Here is a 24907-nt window from a genome sequence, read left to right as displayed (position 1 = left end):
TGTATGATGTTACCTATTCCCATTATGATTGTTGTTTACATTCACAAGTAGAGTGTAACTGTCACAGATGAGCTCTGTAACAATCATACGTGATTGAGGCGCATATAGCACAATGCAAACACACACACACACCACCGACGCACTCAGTCTGCTGCACACACCATGTATACAGATATTAGGGTTTGTATTGTGTGTTTTGTTATTTAATATTAATTATATTCTGTTTTTCACCTCATTTTGTTTTAATGCATTATTACAGCTGTTTGAAGTTCATTATTCTTTCTCTGGTAGTGAGTCATCAGGATTACCGTAAACGCTCATATAAATGGGCACCGCAGTTTATGCATGTTGTAATTTTTTGTCATTCATATCAGCATACATCTGTAATATAGGCACATTTCTGGTTCATGTTGTGTTCCAAGATTTTTTTATGACACATTTTTTTAAATGCAAAGCTTTTAAAGAATTAGCTAGCAGTTCCAGGTTGTAGAATTACAAATTAATTTTTTTTGTTAAATTTGTTTATATTAGTTATCGGTTTTGGCCACAATGAGCTGTAAATGATCAGTTATTGTATCGGCCCAGAAATTCCATATCGTGCATCCCTAACAGTAACCTGAAGGACATGGTCCGAAATTAACACCCGCCAATGCCAAATGCGGGTAAATATTTTATTTGGTTGGTGAATTTCGTGGTGTCATACGCCACTTTGTCAGGCAATTCAGATCTCTTTTTTTTTGTTCAATTTAGTTGTAAGACCAGTCCACTTCATTCACACCCATTTGAACCAATTAAATGTAAATATTATTATAAATTGTAAATAAATACTAAGGATGACATTAATAATAAATAGTTATTCATTTTATTATATTTACTTTTTTTTTTTTATTTAAATTTAAACGCAACGGTAATATATTGAAATCGTGCACTTTTTAAACCCTCACACTTTTATTTTCACATTCCATCCAAACTCTCCAGGAAGTCCTGTAAGTGTGTCTGTTTGTAGGCAAGTTCACAGTAGTTTAATTCGTTTCTTATTCAAATTCTGGTCAAATCGGGTGCCGTTCTAAATGCATATTATAAGTGAACCGAACTATTGAGCATCTACATCTGAGATGCTGTTCGTGAATATCGCTCAAATATTGCGCAACGCATGAAGGCTAAAACTGGCCGTGTGTGTGTGTGTGTAAACGGAGCAGTGGCATTCACTAAATCGCTGGCACTGCGCATAGTATATATTTACTTATTTTTTCACAGCCTTTTGTGATTCACGGAGCAATTGCACGTCTTCAAGTGACTGATCACTTCACTTCTGGTGAGGGGTCTTTAATATGAAACTAGGGCAAACTATTGAATTGCAATGTCTTGTGCTTTTTTAATGCTTCTGTAAGATTCAGTGATATTTTTGTTTGTATTTTGCACTGTTTCGCTCATTTAAATTCTCAAAAACTCGTCACACACACACCGATCACTTAATGATTATCATATCAAAATGACAAATACGTGTTACTGCGAGGATAAAAAAAGATGCGTTTCTGATTTGTTTATACGTTTTTCTTGACTGAATGAAGATATTTTTCTTATCTCTCACTACCTTTAAATATACAACTTAGCTGGCTAAAGCATAAACGTGACTGGATATAAACTAATGCAAATAGATGGTAATACGTTTTATTTATAAATTTGGGTTGGACTTGTGTGTCTAACTTGAGGTTAGCTTTTAATGTTAGCGTCCTCTCAGACTAGTCTGCAAACATACTGCTGTTCTCTATTAATGCAGCATCTATTCAAGAAATAAATTACATTATAATGATATGACAATTCACCTCCTAGAGGCTGTTATCATAATGTATAATGACAGTACGCCCTTTCCAGCACCGGACACGATACACAACGGGGATTTCTGGAACTATAGGTTATCGGTGCCGTAACCTCTAGTAGGGATACCGCGTTCATATACTTGTATGTGTGAAGCCTTGTTTCACACTCGCGTGCTCTGTTTGTAGCAGATAACCAAGAGCGGAGCGCAAATTCTCTTCATACAGACTACATATTTATTTAATTAAATAGTAGCCGTTTGCAGTTTTATATTCACTGAGTCGCGTAGCGACTGGCTTTTCCGGAGGTGAAAAAAATAAAATAAAAGCCCTTTTAAACATTTAAATGGAAAAAAAAAGTGTCACAGAAATAAATTACTACTGTATACAGGGCTCAGCAATAACGCTTGTCCGGGACAAGTGGAAATTTTGAATGGGCGAGTTAAAGAGAATTGTACTGCCTGACCAGACAAGTAGCCTGATTAAAATTGAAATAAAGAAATGTTAGCTCAGTAGTGCAGGATTGCGGGGATTAAGCACAATTTTAATCATAAGCGGGGAATTCCCACTATCGCGTAGCCTTCTCATCTTCGCTCGTGTTGCAGAGTTCAGCAGTTTGTGAGTCCTAGCATTGCGAGATTTGACATTTATAAATGGTATAACCCTGTTAATTGGACATGCTAATGTTGTACCACGTCTCTATAAGAGAGCGATGCGATACAATTATTGCTCCCGTTTATCATCAACAAAGCTGTCTTCATTGCAAGTACGCAATATTAGAGAGATCTAATTTTGTCTTGTCACATCGTGGCGATCCCTCATAATCGGCAAGAAAGGCAAAAATTGCAAAAACACAGAGCAATAATACCATCTGTAGAGTGAAGAAAAAGGCTTAAAACATACTTATGCATCCGTTACATCTCATTTCTAGAGATCCATCTGAGGTATTGTTTCTGCCATGTGAATCCGTTAATTTTAATAAGTACATAATATACATTATAATAATTTTACTCCTTTTACACTGAAATCCACAATCATAAATCAAATTAAAATTGTGATATGTCTTTGTATTATAACACAAAGGCTGCAATCCGTTCATACACTGGAAAGTCCACAGACTATGAAAATCATTTGTTGTAGTAGACCACTAATCCACTATGAATTGTTTTTTTTATGTGTAATTATATCACAGCATTTGCGCTTTAACAGTCACACTGGGCCATGTAGCGTACTGTTTATCCATAGAACTTAAACTTCTGGCAAAACATGTCAAAATAAAAGCACGATTAATTTCTGTAGGGGATATTCATCCCTTACAAGGCTCATAAGTGTAGAATATACACACTTGGGGGGTGGGGGATGAAACTCTTAACTCTAAAACATCTGAAATTTTACAACAAACTCCCCTAAACCTCACAGTTGGCTACTTTTGTCAACAGGCTGTCAATTTTTATCAAGGCTATTTTTGTTAATATTAACTACATTGCAGCATTTGGTTACATTATATTTGTGTTCTCTCAGACCTGATTAAATTAATAAATAAAACACATCCATCCCTCACGCACTTTTGGCTTCTAGCAGGTGAGGCTTTTCAAACAGAGAGATGCATAAGTTAGATGAACCGATGGGTAAGTAAGTAGGCTATAGGACGGCGTGACTGTGTTACTTACTAGGACGGTATATTTTTAACAAAAGGACCAAACAGTCATGTAATTTAGCAGGTGAGCATGACACCGAACTACTGAAGAGCATGAGAAGTGAGTGCACATTTGTTTGCATTTATGGTGCAAGCATTCACCACTGACTTTGCACAACGGACATCATGAAACAATTGATTTTCAGCGAAAATTCCAATGAAGATCGCAATGTATGTATTTGGAAGTAGGCCTATAGGCTATCAGATGTTATTAATAAAATAACTCTTTGTGGGGGCATTTTTTGCCAAGAGCCCCCATTAATTTCTAACCCTGGATGGAGATATTGCGATGAGAGATGTTTGATACAAATACATGTTTATTGGTTTGATTTGTTCATCTGTATCTATTGGTTTAATAATTAGCAGCTGCACTGTAAAGTGAATAAAAGTGCAGGAATTTTCCATGCTATGAATGTGGAACTTGCAGGAATTATTAAAATTGTAACCATACCCACATCTCACTCTTCAAAACCTATTGCACTTCACTATTTACAGCCCAACTGTGGTGTAATTTTAGTAAGTCGAAAATGAAAAAACTTCACGTGGCTTATAATGATGCGCTGAGAATTGTGCTTAAAATTCCTAGGTGGAGTAGTGCCTGTGAAATGTTTGTGTCTAACAATGTGCCCACTTTTAATGCTGTTTTAAGAAATTGTATGTATAGATGCATGTGCAGACTGACAGGGTCTAAGAATATGATCATTGTGTCCATAGTTGATGTTTCTAAGAGTGACACAAGGTATACATCTTGCTTTTGGAAACATTGGACCCGAAGCCTGTATATGTTTTATAAATGATGCCACTTCCGCATGATTTTTAACTGTTTGTATTGTTATTTATTTATATATATATGTACGGTGTTGTCTCTATGGACCTTTGTGTCTTGAATAAAGTTGTACTTTACAAAATCCCATGCCGAATTTCAGGCCCTGGTAACTGTACTATAACTGTAGCTATAAATGTAATCCTCAATGTAGAAATAATAATAAATAATGATTAATGGATAATTATTGTAATAATAATAAAAAATATATCAAAAGCAAGAGTGCTTCTGCACTGAATAATAGTTTGTTAAAAATGTAATAGTATGTTGAAAATTAATTGTTCTTTTTTTTACTTTTTTATTTTTTTATCCCCTTTTCTCCCAATTTCGAATGCCAGTTCCCACTACTTAGGTCCTCTATTGGCGCGGTTACTCTCCTCAATCTGGGTAGCGGATGAGAAGTCTCAGTTTCCTCCGCTTCTGAGACCGCCAATCCGCCCATCTCATCACGTGACTCGTTGTGCATGACACCGCTGAGACTCTGCATGTGGAGGTTCATGCTACTCTCCGCGATCCACAGAGAGAGAACTACTGATCTCAACCACAAGGAGGTTTACCCCATGTGACTCTACCATCCCTAGCAACCGGGCCAATTTGGTTGCTAAGGAGATATGGCTTGGGTCATTCAGCACACCCTGGATTCGAGCTTGCGACTCCAGGGGTGGTAGTCGGCATCAATACTCGCTTGGCTACCCATGCCCATATTTTTTACTTGTTTAAGAAACGTTTTTATTAGACACCATTTTGATAATGAAATGAAATTAAACTTTTTAAAATATGGAAACCTGGAAACATATGTTTAAAAAGAAGAGGAAAATGTTTTTTTTTTTTTTTTATGTATTATTTACATTGAAATGTAACTTTAAATTGGCTAAAGGGGTGTGTTCAATAGCACAATATCATATTAGCAAAGATTTTCTGTGCTATCGAAACCGGTATAGAGAACCATGAAAATTCACTGGTTTCTGTACCGACTACTAAAATTATGGTACAAGTCTTCACATAATGACATAAGGATGCTTTATATTTTGATTATGCCGTATTTTGTACTTTTTGTAACAGACTATATTAAAACGGCCTATAGTAATGAATATGCAAGACCAAATATGAGATTCAATGCAGCAGCCAAAGAGGTTACAAAATTTAACACATTTGTGTTGGGGCCAATACAAATTTTGATAAAACAAAAAATCTGAACCTCTGGCCTGACTAGGCCAATAAAAAATATTCTTAGTGTTGAGCCCTGGTTTTTCCTACCACTAACAGTAGAATGAGGTCAGGACTCACTTCCGCAGTGTGCGAGGGGAAGGAAACAGCCGGGATGGGCTCCCATCTCTTTGTCCTGACCATCTGGGAGTTTGAAGGCTCACAGCCCGTTTACTGCTGCAGAGCACTGCAGAGGCTTAGCTTCTGTTCAGGCGTTGCACAAACAGCAGGAAGTGGTTCACTCAGTCTCGCACCTCTCTCCCCTACGCATACCATGGGAAAGGCGGATGGGGTTGTGCGTTTCTTTGCTACCTCTGTGTGCGCCACGGCACACTTTTTACGACAAAAAAAATTCTACGGCATGCCATTATCCCGCCCGCATAGGCTAACCATCATCAATATTTTTCCTTCTCAACTTGTCCATGTTTTCTCTCCAAGTAGTGCTTGTAATGTTTGAAATTTGGCTATGCAAACAAAACAAATAACAAGTCACTTACAGTGCTTGCGTTAGACATTTTCAACGTCCGTCATTTTGATGACAGGGTCGTAAAAATTCCGTCATAATCCATTATTCCCCGTCATTTTAATTTTCGGATTTAATGGTAATAAGACATTTAATAGCTTTTATTTTCATTAACATTTTCATTTTTTAATCATGAATTTACAGGACGTGCATATAGCAGATTATGCATTCATTTATTTATGAAGAGAACAGATGAACAACGGAGACACAAAGCAGATGAATATTCTTTTTTATTATTTATTTATTTATTCTCAGTGACATGGGAGGCCACTAAACACGACATGTGAACAACACAATATTACCAAAAACAAATACGATTAAAATATATATATATATATAAAATACTGATGCTGAGGCAATTACATTAGATTTAGCATCTTTGTCTTGGACAGATGACTTCTCGTGACAGTTTTAATTTGGTTCTGGAGGCTGAACCCAGCGTCAAGCACCGCATTGCCCTCCACATGAGGGGCGATTTTACAAGTTTGCCATGTAAAAATGCGGGTGGTGTGCACAATAAACATTGAAAACATGTAGTTGGAAGAGAGAAAATAGCAGAAAGTAATGAAAGGACTCGTTTATGTTTAGGTCTAAGCGGTTTTTTTGGTGAATTTAAATTAGTTTAATAACTGGGTTCTCTGATATTTGTAAACGATAAGGTAATATTTAATTAAAATAAATTATTAGACATTTAATGTCGCTTCACAAATTTGGACTTTTTTTTTTTATATATATATATATTTCTTGTTGCTTATTACTCTCAAAAACATTATTGGTGAAGCAAAAATTTGTGTGAAAAAAAAAAAAACTTTGGTGTAAAGTGATGTCATTTCATAGACTTCAGTGTATTCTGCTGCGCTTATGCGAGTCATGTGAAAGACCCTTAACAGTATAAATATCAGTCACATTTGCACATTAATCATTGTTCTTCTCAATCACAAAAGTGACCGATTAGTGTTTCAAAACGGCTAATTTCTCCGAAAGGTGAGGAGTTTTTATCCCTGAAATTATTTATTTTCATGCATTTATTTATTTTGTGGAATTTTATAATTTCTCACGGCACACCTGACAGTCTTTCATGGCACACTAGCAGCACAGTGGTTGGAAAATACTGGTTTAACATACCCCCTACTGTAAGTATAGCAACTAAACAGATGACGTTATGCCTGTGCATAAAACCACAGTGACAATCCAAACAGGACAGGGGCCAAATGGTCCATCAGGGAGGAGGAGCAGAAAGGATTCTAAGGATGTTTTGAATGCAATATATGTCAAATTAAGATTTAATAAGTTTAACTATATTCTTTGATTTATCTTTAATAAAGATTTAGCATGTTTGTTACTGTTTTTATTTTGCTGTATGCAAAAACTGTCAGAATAACTTTGCCTTTATTTATTGGGACAATAAATCTGCTTTCCAATAAATGTTATGATTTTCTTTTTATTATTAATTTATTATATTATTATTTTTTTTTTATTAGGGATATTAGAAGAGAAAATGAGCGATGTTGTGCAGGGCTCCAGACTACAAAAAATTACAACTGAGCCATGGGCTCCTAAACAAAAATCTTTAGAAGCCAGATTGCTGTCTTTATTTGCCAAATGACAGAATTGCTTGATTTTAGATGGTTGTTAGAAGCAAGATGGAAAGCTGAAGAAAAGGAAGTGTGAACTGATATATTGACTGATCTGTATTCATAAATAGATAGGCCTAAGGTAAACCGCATGTTCACAATCATTTATTACACTAAAAACACTACTAGGTGAAAATTTTCATATAACAAAAGCAGTAAATGAACAAGATGCATTAATAAAAATGGAATAAACAAATGCACTCACCCGGAGCTTACATAGAAACGAATACTGATGGCATTAGGGAAATGCCACATATATGTATAAATTCTGAGTCAACAAAGATTATCAAATTTTTTGCATTTCAAGTGCTTATTATTTAGGAAAAACAAGTGTTGGAAGTTGGCTTTTTATCAAATGCGCTCTTTCGGTTTTCAGAGACTTAACGCAAATACACACATATTTGGTGTGGAAAGGTTTGCACACTGCTCCGTATTTTTTCCATCATAAAATAGATCTTTATCCGTTGGTTTGCATTACTCCAGAACCAAATACCAATAAGATTACATTTCAATATATAGAATCAAAATATTACAAGTATTGCCACACTTGGCATTGCCTGAAAGCACAGACCACCTCCTCTCATCCAACACCTCAACACCATGCACATCCACAGTGCTCCACAGTGGACTCAATTATAACTGAAAAATGCGGTGAGAGATTCAGAGGGAATGGTGTAATTTGGTGTTATAGGGCTATGTGCAAGAAATATGTTTAATTTTTATATTAAAAAAAAATAGCGATATCCGATTAAATCAACCCCACTGCTGATGGTGTGTAAGATTTTAATAATTTTATTTTTATTTATGTATTTAAACATGACAAACTTAAACTTCAAATTCAAATTGCTCTTCAAACGAAACAAAGCATTTAAAATAAGTTGTCCAAAAATATCTTATATAATCCACCATCCATTAGCTGTCAACAGAGGTATATAGTAACGAAGTACAAATACTTTGTTACTGTACTAAAGTACAGTTTTAAAAATGTTCTACTTTGTGTATAAATAATACTTTTGACTTTTACTACATTTTGAAGAGAAAATTGAAACTTTTTCTCCAATGTATTTCTCCAGACCCTTTCATTACTTTTGCGAATGAACATAGCAAAAAAATTGCAGCTGTACGTGTAAAAATGCATGCAGGTCGGCAATAGTGATGTGTGATTCGTTAAGAGTCGAATCTTTTACATTTGATTCCTTTGAACTGAACAAAAAGATTAAAAAAAGCAGTCTGAATGAATCAAAATCACAAGCGAAGCACGCACCAGATTACTTGCTCTGTTGTCTGTCTGTCTCTGGGGAAGACAAGAAACTGATCATGTAAGTTAATTTTTTTGACTAATTCATTTGAGAAATTTAGGCTTAAACATTATGAAAGTTGTGCGATCAGTCTCCCGCCTTTCCAGGAGACCTGTTCATATAAAATCATGAGGTGGTGGTGGCATAGTGGTCTAAAGCACATAACTGGTAATCAGAAGGTTGGTGGTTCGATCCCCACAGCCACCACCATTGTGTCCTTGAGCAAGGCACTTAACTCCAGGTTGCTCCGGGGGGATTGTCCGTGTAATAAGGGCTCTGTAAGTCACTTTGGATAAAAGCGTCTGCCAAATGCATAAATGTAAATGTAAAAGTCAATCACATGCTTTTACGTTTTACATTTAAACAAGGTATGATGTGAATGAATAATTACCAGCACTCATGAAATGTCCAACAATATTTATTTTGATATTTTCTTATGAATATGTCCATAAATATTTATACTAGTTTTCTGGTGGTTGCTAAAGTGTTATATTTGCTTTGTAGCATATGCTGCAGTATGTGCTTACTAGGGTTTTCTGGATGGATGCTCGGGCATGCTATGCAGTTGTCAAGGTGATCTCTGTTGTGTGTTTGGTGCATTGCAACAGTATGTGGTTGCCAGGTTGTTTTAACTGTGATTCAGCACATTGCAATTTCCGGGGTGTTCTGGGTTGTTGATTATTGGCCCAAATTAAAAGAGCCCACCCCCAAGATTTTCATAAGAAAATCGCTGGTATGTAGGTCAATTTTTAATGCAAGTGATAGGTGGCCAGAACTTTGAAGCTCAAGAAAGCACATATATGCAGCATAATCCATAAGACTCTAGTTTTCTCAACCAATGTCTTCTGAACAGATCCAATCGGTTGTGGGTGAGGATAGACCAAACTATAACTAATTTCTTTTACTATAAATCTTTACATTAGCAGTCTCCTTGGCAATCAGGATTTCAAGCTCTATTACACTTCCTATAGCGCCATCTAGGGTCTGCCCATGAATCAAGCACTAGAAAGTGAAATCAAGCTTGAAATCATGGTCATGCCTAGAGATTGCAATGGCAAGATATTCAGTGACAATGAGTTACAATTTGGTTTGTTCTCACCCAAAACCAACTAAAAAGCTTCAGAGGATATGGATTTTAACCACTGTAGTAGTATGGATAACTTTATGCTCCCTTATTGTGCTTTTGGTAGCTTCACGTGTCTGGACACCATTCACTTGCATTGAAATGACCTATAAAGCTGAAATATTCTTCTAAAAATCTTTGTGTTCTGCAGATAAAAGTCAAACACGTTTGGGATGGCATGAGGGCGAGTAAATGATGAGCACCACCAAATAAATTGCCATGGATTTAATGAAATGTTCCATAATTTATGCAATTTTCTTGTACTTTTGATACTCAATTAAATGTATTATCAGTTACTTCAATACTTTTGCTTGAGTAGTTTTCTCATGAGCTAATTTAACTTTTACTTGAGTAAAAGTAAAGTTACCTTCTTGGAAACTGACTCAAGTATGACACATGGATACTTTATACAACACTGGCTGTCAAGGATCTGTCTATGGCAACAGGTGGAAAATTACTAATCCACTTTTTTCTTGGGTGTCTTACTGGGGAATCGGATGCGGGTCGACTTCCACTGGAAGTCGTTTTATAGTATTCGCTAGCTTTGGCTGCAGTTATTTTAGACAGCGTTTACAGCTGGTATTAAGATGTGTTTTGGATGATTCTATCGCAAATGATCAAATATAGTTATAAATGGTGCAAAACATTTTGTGAATGGGTCACTAAAAAAAGCACGTACAGAGGCAGTCAAATACACAAGTTACCACATCACATTAGAGGTGTAAATGCTGTCCTAAATGATGCGTCATGCACTGCAGCGAAGCACTGCCTGTCAATCAACCGCTGCACTGAACAAAAGTTTAAACTTGCTTGCGGATGTAAAAGTTTGCCTTGTCTAATATCCACGAGTAGGGTGACAAGATGACAAGCGCACACGTGTAGCTGAACTAACGAAGATACTCCACTAAAACAATAATAATAATTTTGCTCAATGTTACATATGTGCTTAGATTACATTTCAACTGCATCTGGCAAAAACAGCGTGCTGGTTTCTTTTCCGTTTTCTTTGTATTTATAACTTTTTGCTGTTTATTGTCGTTCAGTAACATACTGACATAGTGATTGATGTATGTCCTCATGAGTTTTCCACTTTACTTGGTAACTGAATTAAAGCCCACATTTCACGCTAAGCATCACAGGATTTAGGAAAATGGGGATACAAATTAAGATCTAAAGCAAATAACTGTAAACACAATACATTTTTTTTAATAATAACATTTGTTAGACTTTGACCTAAAATATTGAGTTCTTGTGGTGGTGCTTTAGAGTTTGGCCTAGATTTCCCAAATATGGTCTGAGGTCTATTCATATCACCTTTCAGTGAGGGTTGCCATAGACTCCCATGGCTGAAGAATAATAAGAAAAGTAACAAAAGCAATAAGGGCCTTTACAGTTTCATATGTAAATTATGTATTATTACATATTAAATCTAAGAAATACCTGTATACATCAGATAGAGCTCTTATGAGATAGATATGTAACGGGTGTTAGCGTTTCTTCACCATGCAGCTGAATAGTTCTGGTGGCATTGCACAATGCATTTTTGCTATTTCTGTCTCCAGAAAACGGACTCAAACGTTTTATACATCTTTAAGATCAGCAAACATGCGACAGCATGCTTCATCACTGCGTGGACTCTTTCTGGGTGCAGCAAGATGGGGACAGATCCCTCTCAATCCTGTGCCGAATTTCATTCTAAAAAAGATTATACCTTTTGGCCTGTTCTCCTATTTTGCTGAACACAATTTAGATAATATGGATTTAAAGCATATACAATATGAATTAATGAATGTTACATTTATATAGCACTTTTTTGACACTGCACTCAAAGCGCTTTACACAGTGAACAGAGACTCTCCTCATCCACCACCAGTGTGCAGCATCCACCTGGATGATGCGACAGCAGCCGTAGTGCACCAGTATGCTCACCACACACCAGCTATTGGTGGAGAGAGTAGAGTGATGCAGCCAATTAATAGAGGGTGATTATTAAGAAGCAATATTCAATATGGAATATACAAGTATACAAGTCCCTGACACTTGTCACTAAAAACTAGAGACAAATTGGATTACAAGTATCTAGGCTGTATGGTGGGCAACTTGTTCTCTGTATATTTTAATAGAATCTCTACATTTGCTGTCAATCTTTATTTTAATCTTGAATAATGTTCTTTATCTTAACAATTGAATTAACAATTTGTGTAAAGATTTAGATTTGTAGTTTTATTACTTTGTCGTAACGAGTCATGTTTCCATTTACCTGCCACAAGTGTTTGTCCTGCATACTATTTCCCAAACACGCATGATATTAGTTGTCAACACGGAGATGTTTTGCAATGCATATTGCCACATGCTTAACTATCTGTTTACACCTTTTGAACTTGAGACGCTGGTGGAAAGTCAACTATGTCTGTGCCACATGTGTCTCATATAAACACTTGTGTTTTTCTCTAATTTCAGATCTTGAATGAGAACAGTGGATTTGTAAAAGCACAGCTATGCAGACGATCAAGTGCGTTGTTGTTGGCGATGGTGCAGTCGGTAAAACCTGTCTATTAATCTCCTATACAACTAATAAATTTCCTTCCGAATATGTACCAACGGTGAGTACCACTTTTCCATTTTCTTCCACATTCGCTTATATAGTTATGCTCTGCCTTAGTGTTTTTTAATGTCTTTTCATGCCTTGACCTATCCGTGCAAATGTAATGTCTCTGAAATTGAGTGGTTTTAAAGATTTGGTAACACTTTTTAATAAGGTTGTGTTCGTTAATATCAGTTAAGACAATTGCTAACATGAACTAACAGTGAATTTAATACTTCAACAGCATTTATTAATCTTTGCTTAATCTTAATTTCTACATATACAAACACTTTTTTTTTTTTTACATTAAATGTTGTATATATATTAGCATTATTTGCATTGTACATTATTAACCAACATGAACCAACAATAAAACAATATTTGCAATTTTATTTTGATAAATTGACACCATTGAGAAGTCAGTCCAAAATCTGATTTGAGTATCTTATAAAGGTTTTTACTTTTACTTGTTTTAATATTTGAACCTGGATTTGGCCATGAAAATAGCCTTAAAAGCTGGCATGGCATTTAAAACAATGTTCATTTTAATAAGTGCACATAAAAAATATTTTGTTCGTTGTATCGAATGCATTAATTCATGTTTACAAATAGAACCTTATTTTAAAGTGTTACTGGTACTTTTATACTGTACATAAAAAGGGAATTGTATGTATTGGCAATTTTTTATAACTTCAATTATAGGTCTTTGATAACTATGCAGTTACGGTTATGATTGGTGGTGAGCCGTACACCCTTGGGCTGTTTGATACTGCAGGTACAGTAACATTTACATGGCACATTACCTTTTATACAATAATTTCACTTTCATTTAGAGCTGATTTATTTTACAAAACATTTAATTAGTGTTTTAATTAGCATTTGATGTTTGAAAATTCACCTGTGGCTCTGATTTGTTTTATGGTGGAAAAAAAGCATTTGTGATTGTCATTGTTATAGAAATAAGACCTCAGAGGGGTGTTCCAGAAAGCAGGTTAAATGACTTACCTGGGTTAGTTTACTCAGAATAAGCTGATAACCTCAGATTTCTGTTCCAAAAACTAATGTAACTTTCAGGGTATGTTAGTAGCCATAGCGACTTATGTTATGTTCCAGGTTGGTTATTATTTCAGATAGATGTGGGCATGGAAGTTCAGATTACGCACAATATTTTACTTTTAAAATCAATGTTAAGGTAAACTTCTATCTTTACCTGAATCTTCTTTACTCTGGCATTTCCCGTCTCACACACAGCAGATTTGCATTTAAAAGTGAACAAACTGTGTATATTGTACTTTAACTTTTAATGTTTTTAAAACTATATTTTTAATGCAGAACACGTTGGAAAGGCTTCCATATTCTTCACCGCTTAGACAGGGCTTTATGTATTTATATTTATCCCTTCTAATAAATAATTGTTATTCTATAAATTTCATAGAAAAAATTATTATTCTACCCACATTTTATTTACCATTTCTTCAGTCAATTAATATTTATACAATTTCATTCCATTGTATCAATATGTAGGTAATGTCTGCCAATTAAAATCTTGAGCAACTAATCACTCTGTAAAGGGATATAAACAGACAAGGAGGCGGCGAGAACCGGCTTGACAATATTTATAATGGTTTAATGAGAAACTTGAACAAAAGACACAAAGACACACATGACGGACATGCCCGTAAACGATCTCTCTCTTTGCCGCACCATCTTTCACTAACTAGATAATATGTGATCATTTCATGGACCACAGATATAGCATAGAGGTTACGCATTTTATTTATTGTCACTTCAATGTACTGTACATATACAAATGCACACATTTCCAGACTTTTTCATTGTACTATTTTATTATCTGAAAATATAAATGAGACCTGCTGTAATTTAGTCACCCACAGTGCCCTCATTTTAGCTGGTGGTCAGGTGATTCAATGAAAAGATGTATCTTTCTGATGCTCAGCCTTCTCTACTCCTTCAGAAGCTGTACATGGTCGATCTCTAAATTACATTTTTAATCTGCCTTTCAATGGGGACCATTTACAGCTTCCTATTAACAAGGAAGAGATTAGTTACCTTTCTCTAATGCTGAGATCATAAACATCTATAATGTATAAACAGACACAAGATCTTCAATTAAAATTGGTGGAGGCAGATGGACCCTACTGTACATGACAACACATCATGACAAGTGACATGTGACTCCTATCCACAAATCATGTCCACATCTGTTACAGCAGATCTTCATCTTATAATGCACAGAATAATCATGTGTGGCCTACTGAAAAATATTACATTAAATCAATGGAAAATGATGACAACTGTGGGAGATCCTACAATTGAAAGAGTGTCTATTAATACAATGAGACCATCAGCAACTGTGGGAAATTAAATGTGATATGATTATAAGATGTTGAAACCCCAACAGGGTACATCAAATGGTATTAAAAATAAAGCAAATACATTCAGTTCACATGACATACAGTAACAATAACATTAGCATGCATAAAACATGGCAAAATGTAAAATAATTTTATAGTAAACCTATAGCTTATTATCATAATATCAATAGAAGATTGATAAGAAGTTTAAGTACAAACAAATAATATAACGGTCGAACTATTGAACATTAATGTAGTAGAGAGAGGTCTAATAATAATTGTTGAAATTAGCTTTTACATGTACAGTACAACTTTTATAGTTTTATTAATTAAAAAATTCACTCAATGTTTCAGTATACATTCTGTCAAGCAAACTCAGTCCTAAACCATTGTAATAATGTGCGTTTGCATTCATTAAAACTTCTGTTTCCATGAAAAGCTTCTGTTTCCATAGTGACTCGAGAATTCGTCAATTTGTTGAGAATGCATTTCTGAATTCACAGTTGAGTGAACTAACCCCGCGCTGGTGTTCTGAAACCCACATACCGCAAGTAAGCAAGTTTTGGATTAATCAACTGAGAGTTCAGGGTTTATGTCACAGTAAGTGAACCTTGCTTTCTGGAATACCCCTCAGGAGCTTTACTGAATTCTATACATTCCTGTGGAGCTTGGTTGTGCTTGGAACTGCTTTTCTTTCTTTTTTTTTTTTTTTTTTTGGAGGACTGTGGGTCCTAGAGTTTTTAGCTGTGAGTGTGTTCAAATGCACAATCAAAAACATGACTGAATGATCTCCATCAGCATTGGGCAGTGCTCAGGATCTCAAATATCTTCTATATAATTTATAATTTTCTTTGCATTTTTCTGTAGGTCAGGAAGATTACGATAGATTACGACCCCTTAGCTACCCTCAAACAGATGTTTTCTTGGTCTGTTTCTCAGTTGTATCACCTTCTTCATTTGAAAACGTCAAAGAAAAGGTGAGATTGCACACTTACATTATTTCTACTATTTTGTCTATAATACCACAGTAACTTTGTGACCTACCCATGCACAATGTGTAAAAGTGGCAAACAATAAATCCTTTATCTTAATGTCAGAGTTTTTCCAAGCCAGTTGTGAAAGTCTCTTGGTTTCTATTTTTGGTGTCTTGCACTTGGAATAAAGAATAATTAATTTCCATAATGAATTTCAATTAGTCCAAAACATACATGAAACATGGGCTGGTTGCCTTTAGCACATTAAAATTAATTTATATAATATTATTTAAATATTATTTCAGTAATGTGATATCACAACTAAAATGAACAAAAAAGAATCTTCAGTGAACATTCACACGTTTCGTTTCCCCACACTGTGTGTGGACCTGGAATGTGGATGTTCACTGAAGATTGTTACAGGAATTACTATATGTGGGGACCCTCTCCATGTAGAATAAAACATCTTTTATAAGGCTACTGATTTGACTGAATATTTATTTCTTGAGTGGTCATGATTTGATGCATATGTTTCAAAATTTGTATTCATTTCTTTGAGCAAAACTTAAATAAGAAAATAAATCACCTGAGAGCGATCAGCTGATTTGTTGTTTATCCTCCTCTAGTGGGTACCTGAGATTACTCATCACTGTCCAAAGACTCCCTTCCTGCTGGTGGGGACACAGATTGATCTGAGGGATGATCCCTCTACTATTGAGAAGCTTGCCAAGAACAAACAGAAACCCATCACCCCGGAGACCGCAGAAAAGCTGGCCCGCGATCTGAAAGCTGTCAAATATGTGGAGTGCTCTGCTCTGACGCAGGTGAGTGCAGTCTCATTATCACTCAAAGCACAGAAATGGGATCATAAATGTTCATGAACAAACATGCATTATTTACATTGGATGCAGGAACTGCTTTTTAGTTGTACATTTAATTTGTTAAAATATCCTATAAATGTGTTCTTTTAGTTAGATTTGTTTAGAGAATGGTGCCTTTTTTAATAATTCTTATTGGTCATTAAAAGTCTCCAGTTGACATGCATTCGAAGTTTTAAGGGTTGGCATTTTATGAAGTTGAATCCAAGTCCCTCCAGTTTATGTTCTTAGTTTTTCATTTTATGTCAAAACTAATTCCCTTTAAACATGAAAGTGGAATGTCATAGCATCTGGCCAGAGACTCAGAGACCATGTTTGCTTGTTTCAAGGTCATACTTGTGGAATATTAACCTTTTTGTTTGGTTTGTGATAAGTGACTTATCCTTCAATGACCAGTTCTTCACTGCCTGTTGATGCTTAAATGTTAGAATATATTTAGTCATGTGATTTTTTTTTTTTTTTTTTGATGCAGTAATAAAGACAACACGAAGAGGCATTTGAAACTCATAACTTCCATGTTGAAGTATTTCCAAGTGAAACCGAAAATTCTGTGGGAAATAATGTAGATATATAAATAGTTCTCTAAATTAAAATATAAAAGTGTTTGTATTATGTAATTGTTTCATTATTTTGTGGTTGACCGATATGTTTTTTTTTTTAATGGCCGATGCTGATATCCAGAGGGCAGGGTGAGCCGATACAATGTGAATATATCGAACAATTTAATATAGTGAACAATGTTAACAAAAAATATAAATATATATATATATATATATATATATATAAAATAAACTCTTATTTAGCACTATTTACTCAATTTCACAAAACTTTAACTTTGTAAGACTTTGGCTGCACTCACACGCTCGTGCTGGAGCAGCAGCAATCTCCTGACTGTTTTAACAGCCTGGATTGACTGCTTGGATTGTGACCACTGACCATCATGATTTGTGAATCAGAGGAACTTTTGATTCTGGCTGATAGAATCTGCGCTTCAGAGGAAGATATTAGACGAGCGCTCGACGGAATTTTTTTTTTTTTTTGATTTTCGTGAGGTTCGTGAATTATATCGGTTTAAACAAGATATCTGCATATTTGCAAATGGTATATAATAGAAGTTTTATTGATATGCCTTTTATCTTTAGTAAAGTTACAGTGAACTGTTGAGGAGAGACTGTTAGAATACATGCTTTAGAGGTAAATAAATGAGCTCTCCACAGGATGCTGGATCTGCTGAAGTTGTGAGGTTTGTGTATCTGTTTAAATGAGATATGTGCTTATTAGCAAATGGTATATGATATTAAATTTATTGATATTTGCCTTTTTATCATTAGACAATACCGTTTAAAGTTACAGGGAACTGTTACAGAGAGAGGAGGGAGAATAAAACAGGCAAGCGCTTAAATATTATGTACTCAAGCACATCTCCTGGGACTCTGATATGCCGACTGTTTAAATGAGACGTTTTCACACCGGCTATTGTTGTAGTAACACGATACACATAACAATACGAACTGTGACTGGTCATTTACATGTCTCATTACCTTCAAATGCAAGCAAGCGATTTTTGGCGACCTCAAGAAAAAAAATCGGCCAAACAGGAAAATGCATCAGCCATGGCGATAGATCGGTCAACCACTAATACATTTTCCGTACCAATGCAGCCTTGGTTACATTAGCAGAAAAGCTGTGTTTAGGTAGAGAAAGTTCTTAAATTTAGTACTAGTAAGTAACCAGGGTGGGAAATTAGCACCCGCCACCAGCCAATGGCGGGTACTTTTTCAAAGTGGTGCGTGACTTTGCCTTGTATACCAGCCACAGTGGCGGGTAGATTGTAAAACATATTTTTATTGGTTACTACTTAAAACATTCCTTGTAACGGATTGGACAGCTTTTGTCAAAGAATGCTGTTGCTAAGTAACAATAATGCACTTTTGTCGAGTAACTAATTTGATTGGTTTTCAGTGACACATATAGCTGAGCTGAGGTAGGCCTATATACAGTACAGATGAAAGGAAAATTAAAAAAATGTGGCGACATATACCCGGTGTTAAGAGGCCCGCCGCGGAGTCAGCAGTAGCTGTACAAACTGTTGAGGGCGAAGTAAATAAAAAGAGAAGGTACTTTTTGAACAAGTGGCGCATTGATGACGAAGGGAAAACGAGGGAATGGTTAGCCTACCTTCCCGTCGAACAGTCCATGCACTGTACTTGCTGTCGAACCTATGCGTCGTCCGAAAATGCAAACAATTCGTTCGTTAGAGGAACAACTAACCTTAAAATAGAGTCAATAAAAGAGCACGAGTCATCCAAGTCTCATATCAAGTGCACTGCCATACAGCTGGCGAAGACGGAACCCAGGAGCAAAGTGTGGCAATAAAGGCTATCTGCTCTATGCAATCCGCGCAGTTGGACCGAATGAGAATTCTATTCAGAAACGTCCATGCGATCGGCAAAAAGGGCAGACCTTTTCGGGACTACGTTTGGATGTGCAAGTAAGTAACGTTAAATTACTAACTTGAAGTTGTGTGTTTTGTGATGGCTAGATAAGCTATCGTTTTTTTAGTTTAGCGATAGTTTTAGCACCCGCGAGGATAGGAGCCGATAGCCTACCGTGGGTGCTCCAGAGCTCGATTGCGTGTCAGTTAAACTTTTCATCTCCAACCCTATCTGTATTTGCTTTATTATCGAGCTTTCATGGAAAGAGGAGCCAAGAATAGCCAACTTGAAGATGAGGAGACATCTGAAGATGATGATGACTCTGAAGAAGACTAAAGTGACTTTTTTCACATCAATTTTTATTGATTTATTATGTATTCATTTTGTATTAATAATAAAAAAAAATGATTGAAGCAATTCAAAATATGCTAGTGCACTTTCTTTTATAAATTTGAATTCCGGAAAAAGTGGCTAGTAAAAAATATAAGTGGCTGGTAAAATTGGGCATCCACCAGCCACTGTGGCTGGTGGGCAAAAAAGTTAATTTCCCACCCTAGTAGGGATGGGCATTTGAGTCATTTTGTGCATACTGCAATTAAAAAAAGATCTGCCCTGAATCTAAACACGATCAGCCGATCACAGATTTAAAAAGAATATCGATTGATCGAGATAGGTGGCCGATCGGTCGGTTGCATTATCAGGGTCTGTTTGTCTAACTTTGCAAAAATTATTGTTTTAGTCCGACTGAAATTGTACACTTAAAGTGCATTTTTAAAGGTTTTGAGTTTTTTTTTTTTTTGTTTGTTTTATTGTTAAAATATATATATATATATATATATATATATATATATATATATATATATATATATATATATATATATATATATATATATATATATATATAATATTTACAAGTAATGTGTCCTGTTCAAGACCTTGGGCAGTTTGTAAAGTAAATATGGTTAATTTTGGATTAATGTTGTCCTCATTGGCAGTCTTCCTGAGCATATTGACCTGATTGATGTTTTCCTTTTGAAAGCATCAAATCAAGCTGCATTGCCTGCCTGCAGCACATTCATAAAAATGGCTGGCTGCTCTTTTGGATCGCTGTATTTGATTACACAAATGTTTGCTTGCAATCCGATGGGCTTTTTGCACTGAGCCTCATGACGTACTTCCGCTTTGAAATAGTCGGGCTCGCTAGTTTACAGTTAAATGTGTTTACAATTTGTTGTATTAGTTCATGAAACTCCACTTAAGTGTTTGGTGGAAGATTTTATGGTCCAGACGTTTTCAGAGACAGAAGAAATATTCCAAACATTACTGTGTACGGCGCCTTCAGAATTTAGTGGAATAACGTAAATGTAACACTGAATGCATTTCACCGTTTCTCCTCACATGGAGGTCTGTAGCAGAACTAAAATGACTTCAAGCAAATCCGCTTAATCTGCAGATGGCAGAAGGTGGAATAAGACAAGGAAAGGGTGTCGGCACCAGCACTCTTGAAATAGCAATACTCCATTTGTGAGAGACCTCATGAAAGCATCACACCATTTTTATTAAATGCATGCTTTAATCTCTATTCTGTGTGATTGTGTTATTAATAACTATTTTTCTATATGTTGAAATGCATACGTAGAAAAGCTGCCAAAGACAACGAGTTATGACGTTTGAAATTGATTGTTCTGTCATATATTTTAGCGCAGTTAATATATTTATTATATTTGACATTAAAACAGGGTTACAAATTCCATTTGCTGTTTTGAATACAAAATTGGTCACTGTGATTTGTGCAGATCTGAAGAGTTTTTGTTTTGGGGGTGGGGTCAGATTCCCGCTTGATTGATTACAGCTATGGCCAATAGCTTGCTTGGTCACTGCAGTGCATGCAGAGTTTACACCTGGTCGCTTACATGCATCTCCTGTGACCACTTGTGTTTGGATTTGGAGTGGAGGGTCTCAGTTTTATGACTAGATACATCAGTCACTATGTCATTGTGTTACTGCATGATATTAAAGCACAAAAACTCAGAAAATACAAAGGAATCACGAAAAAGCGTGATTCTCCCAGATGCAGTTGAAATTTAATGTTAGCACAGACACAACATCTCAAGCATAATTATCTGTTATTTTAGTTTTTACCAGTATTTAAGGAGCTTCAGGTCATCGTGTCTCATCTGTTTGATATCAGACACTCTAAAAAAGTGTGTGTGTGTGTGTGTGTGTGTGTGTGTGTGTGTGTGTGTGTGTGTGTGTGTGTGTGTGTGCGTGTGTGTGTGTGTGTGATTTATCACTTTGTGGGGACCAAATGTCCCCATAAGGATAGTAAAACCCGAAATTTTTGACCTTGTGGGGACATTTTGTCGGTCCCCATGAGGAAAACAGCTTATAAATCATACTAAGTTATGTTTTTTGAAAATGTAAAAATGCAGAAAGTTTTCTGTGAGGGTTAGGTTTAGGGGTAGGGTTAGGTTTAGGGTATAGAATATAAAGTTTGTACAGTATAAAAACCATTATGTCTATGGAAAGTCCCCATAAAACATGGAAACACAACGTGTGTGTGTGTGTGTGTGTGTGTGTGTGTGTGTGTGTGTGTGTGTGTGTTTTTTTTTAATTTTCCGATCGTATGGTTATTTCCCTTTAAAGCCACTCGTAACGCAGGCACTACACTGCTGCCAAAGTTTATCTCAGTAAATAAAATAATTTCTGACTGTGCTTCCCTGCCAGTGATGCAATGATGGAGAAAAAACCTCAACACTATTTGAACACAAAAAACAAGCCCAGATGAGACTTGTGATAGAGATAAAAGTATTTATCAGCCTATGTAAGGCACGTTTTAAGTACCACAGAAGCATACCAAATCTTAACTATCACAAAAAATGCAGAATGAGACGTTTTTGTTTGCAAGCACATTTCATGGTGAGTTCAAAGCGGCACTCGATGCTGGCATTGATGCTCTGATACGAAATCATGAATGCAGCTTCAAGATTTCTATAGTAAAGCAGATTAATAGTGTGGAGGATGAGAGTTTAAGAGATTTAAAGCCAATTGCAATGAATATGCAACCCATGTGGGGACACTTTTTTTTCCAATTAGTCAAACTCCCACTCCGAACTCCGGGAAACATTTAATATTACTTGAATTGGTGATATTTTAGTACATTGTCTTTGTTGTGGAATGCTTTGTTTGGAAAATGTTAATAAAGCATTATATTGCTATATATTTTTTTTGTTTCCTTAAGATGGTAATAAATTATGACAAGTGTGTATGTATAGTCAAATTTCAGCATTTTTAAAATCTGTGATTAACTACAAAAAACTGTCCGATTAATCACAATTAGAAAATGCAATCGACTGACAGCACTAACTTTTAATTATTACATTATCGTTTTCAGAGTCCCCAGTTATTGAACTACACTAATTACATTCGCAAAAAGATAAGATTGTTTGTTATTTTAATTTACATTTAATTTATTCATTTGGCAGACGCTTTTATCCAAAGCGATTTAAAGAGAGGAATAATACAACATAAGCAATTCATCTTAAGGAGACAGAAGTATGAAAATTGCTGCTTTACAAAGTTTCAATTACATCAGAAAAATACTATCCAAGACAGATTAGAGTTCAACAAGAATAAAATATATATGGTTGGGAGGGTTATTTTTTAAATGTATTCCACTACAGATTATATAAAACATGCTGTAAAATGTCATTTGTAATGTTAGATTACTCAAGGACGTTAATGTATTCTAAATACTTTGGATTACTTCAGCACTGGTAGATTTTTATTTTTTTTCTCACTTGTTTTGACTATAAAATCTCTACCAGTACAGTAAGACAAAATACACATGTTAAAAATACATTCTCTGAAAACCCTAAATATCTTATGCAGTGTTGTTTCTAAAACAAGATTAATCTAATTTATCTTGTTTTAAGGATTTTTTTATGTTTTTACAGGAAAACAATACAACAATTGAGAATACAATTTTTGCTCTTATATCAAAGGTCTTACTACAAAAAATGCAATTAGGATCCAACGTGCATGTAAAATGGCTAGAAATAGCGTAAAGCTAACAATTTTCACAAGGTTTATTTCTATTCTGCTCCAAACTTCAAACTTCTCTGTCTGCTCGTATGAATGTAACGCATCATAAAGTGTTTTACTGCTGTTCAAATGCACTTTGGATCGCATAATTTATATGGATACATTTTTCCATCTGAAAGGACTAAATATTAAATTAAACAAAGGCAATAAAATGCAAAGTAATCTCTTCAGTAATCAAAATACTTTCTTAATATAACTAATTCTAATTACCAATTATTTAATTTGTAACTGTTGTGGAATATAGTTACTTATATTTAGTATTTTAAATGCGTAGTCCCGTTACATGTATTCCGTTACTCCTCAACCGCGCGTATATTAGGGCTGTTGACTTAACACGTTAATTCGGTACGATTAATTGTTTTAAAAAATAAAACGCGAGTAATCATGTCCCTGTACCGTGATAACTAATATTCCTTCCATCTGAGCAATTCAGGCTTGAAGTAACACCTGTTTTCTCCAGGGGTCTGTAAGCGAAACTTCAGCTGTTTGGGCAACATGCTTGTACAGAGAACAAACCACACTCACCGTCAGCAGACAAAACAAGATGAAAACACTCTTGCATTCAAACACAGATTGATGGAGTGCACATATGAACACGGGATCTCAAGATTTGTGTTTTTCCAAGATTCAAACTATGTTTAACTTGACACAGCGACTTAAAAACTGTATATTTATGACACTACTCAAACAAGACGCTCAAAGCGTCTGACGGTGGTTTGCATTGATGCATCCTTTGAAAAGCCCTCATTATAAATATATCTCGTACTGATTAATTCAATTGTGAACTGTAGTCCAATTATTGGTAGATGATCAATTGAATAATATGGAAATAAACATGTTGCATACTAAAGCCACTATTTGAATTGTCTTTTTGGTAAAACTTTACAATAAGGTTCTATTCGTTAATATTAGTTAATGAACAAACAATTAACAATACATTGCTAGTAGCATTTATTAATCTTTGTTAATATTAATAAAAATGCAATTGTTGATTGTTAGTTCATGTTCGTTCATAGTGAAATTAACTATTTATAAACAACTTTTTGAGAAATGTATTGGTATATGTTGAAATTAACATGAACTAAGATTAATAAAAGCTGTAAAATTATTGTGCATTGTTAGGGTTAGTTAGTCCAGCCCTAATTTCAACCGACTTCTGTTTAATACATTTTACTATTTTTAAATTAATTCAACAGATTTTTTACAACAATGACCGCAGAAAATGTGAACCATTGTGCAGTTCTTATTATCCTTGGTCATTCTTCCTTTACTAGTACATCGTTCTGTGCAAGAAACTTCCTCACAATTGTGATTCTGCTGTTTGTTTCTAGTTCCCTCTCAAAGAGTCCAGCTTCTGTGCTCTTTTGAAATGTGCTTGTTCCCCTCTGTACATCTCGCCTCTCCTATCTTTCTAATGTTTTCTGTAACTGCTAACCT

The 24907-nt window shown here is 35.3% G+C and overlaps 1 protein-coding gene across 2 annotated transcripts in view; it reads left to right on the top strand.

Moving 5' to 3' along the window:
* cdc42 (cell division cycle 42) overlaps positions 1–24907 on the top strand; it is a 37787-nt gene that overhangs the window by 8637 nt on the left and 4243 nt on the right. For both annotated transcript variants that reach the window (XM_052101391.1, XM_052101392.1), the window contains exons 2-5: positions 12581–12723; positions 13407–13479; positions 15947–16056; positions 16680–16877. In XM_052101391.1, the coding sequence (XP_051957351.1) occupies positions 12619–12723; positions 13407–13479; positions 15947–16056; positions 16680–16877 (486 nt within the window). In that variant the 5' untranslated portion in view covers positions 12581–12618. The remainder of the gene's footprint in view (positions 1–12580; positions 12724–13406; positions 13480–15946; positions 16057–16679; positions 16878–24907) is intronic.

Source organism: Xyrauchen texanus, chromosome 32 (genome assembly GCF_025860055.1).
Source record: "Xyrauchen texanus isolate HMW12.3.18 chromosome 32, RBS_HiC_50CHRs, whole genome shotgun sequence".
Taxonomy (NCBI): Eukaryota; Metazoa; Chordata; class Actinopteri; order Cypriniformes; family Catostomidae; genus Xyrauchen; species Xyrauchen texanus.
Note: the sequence above shows the minus strand (reverse complement) of the source record. Positions and strands in the feature narration are given on the sequence as shown.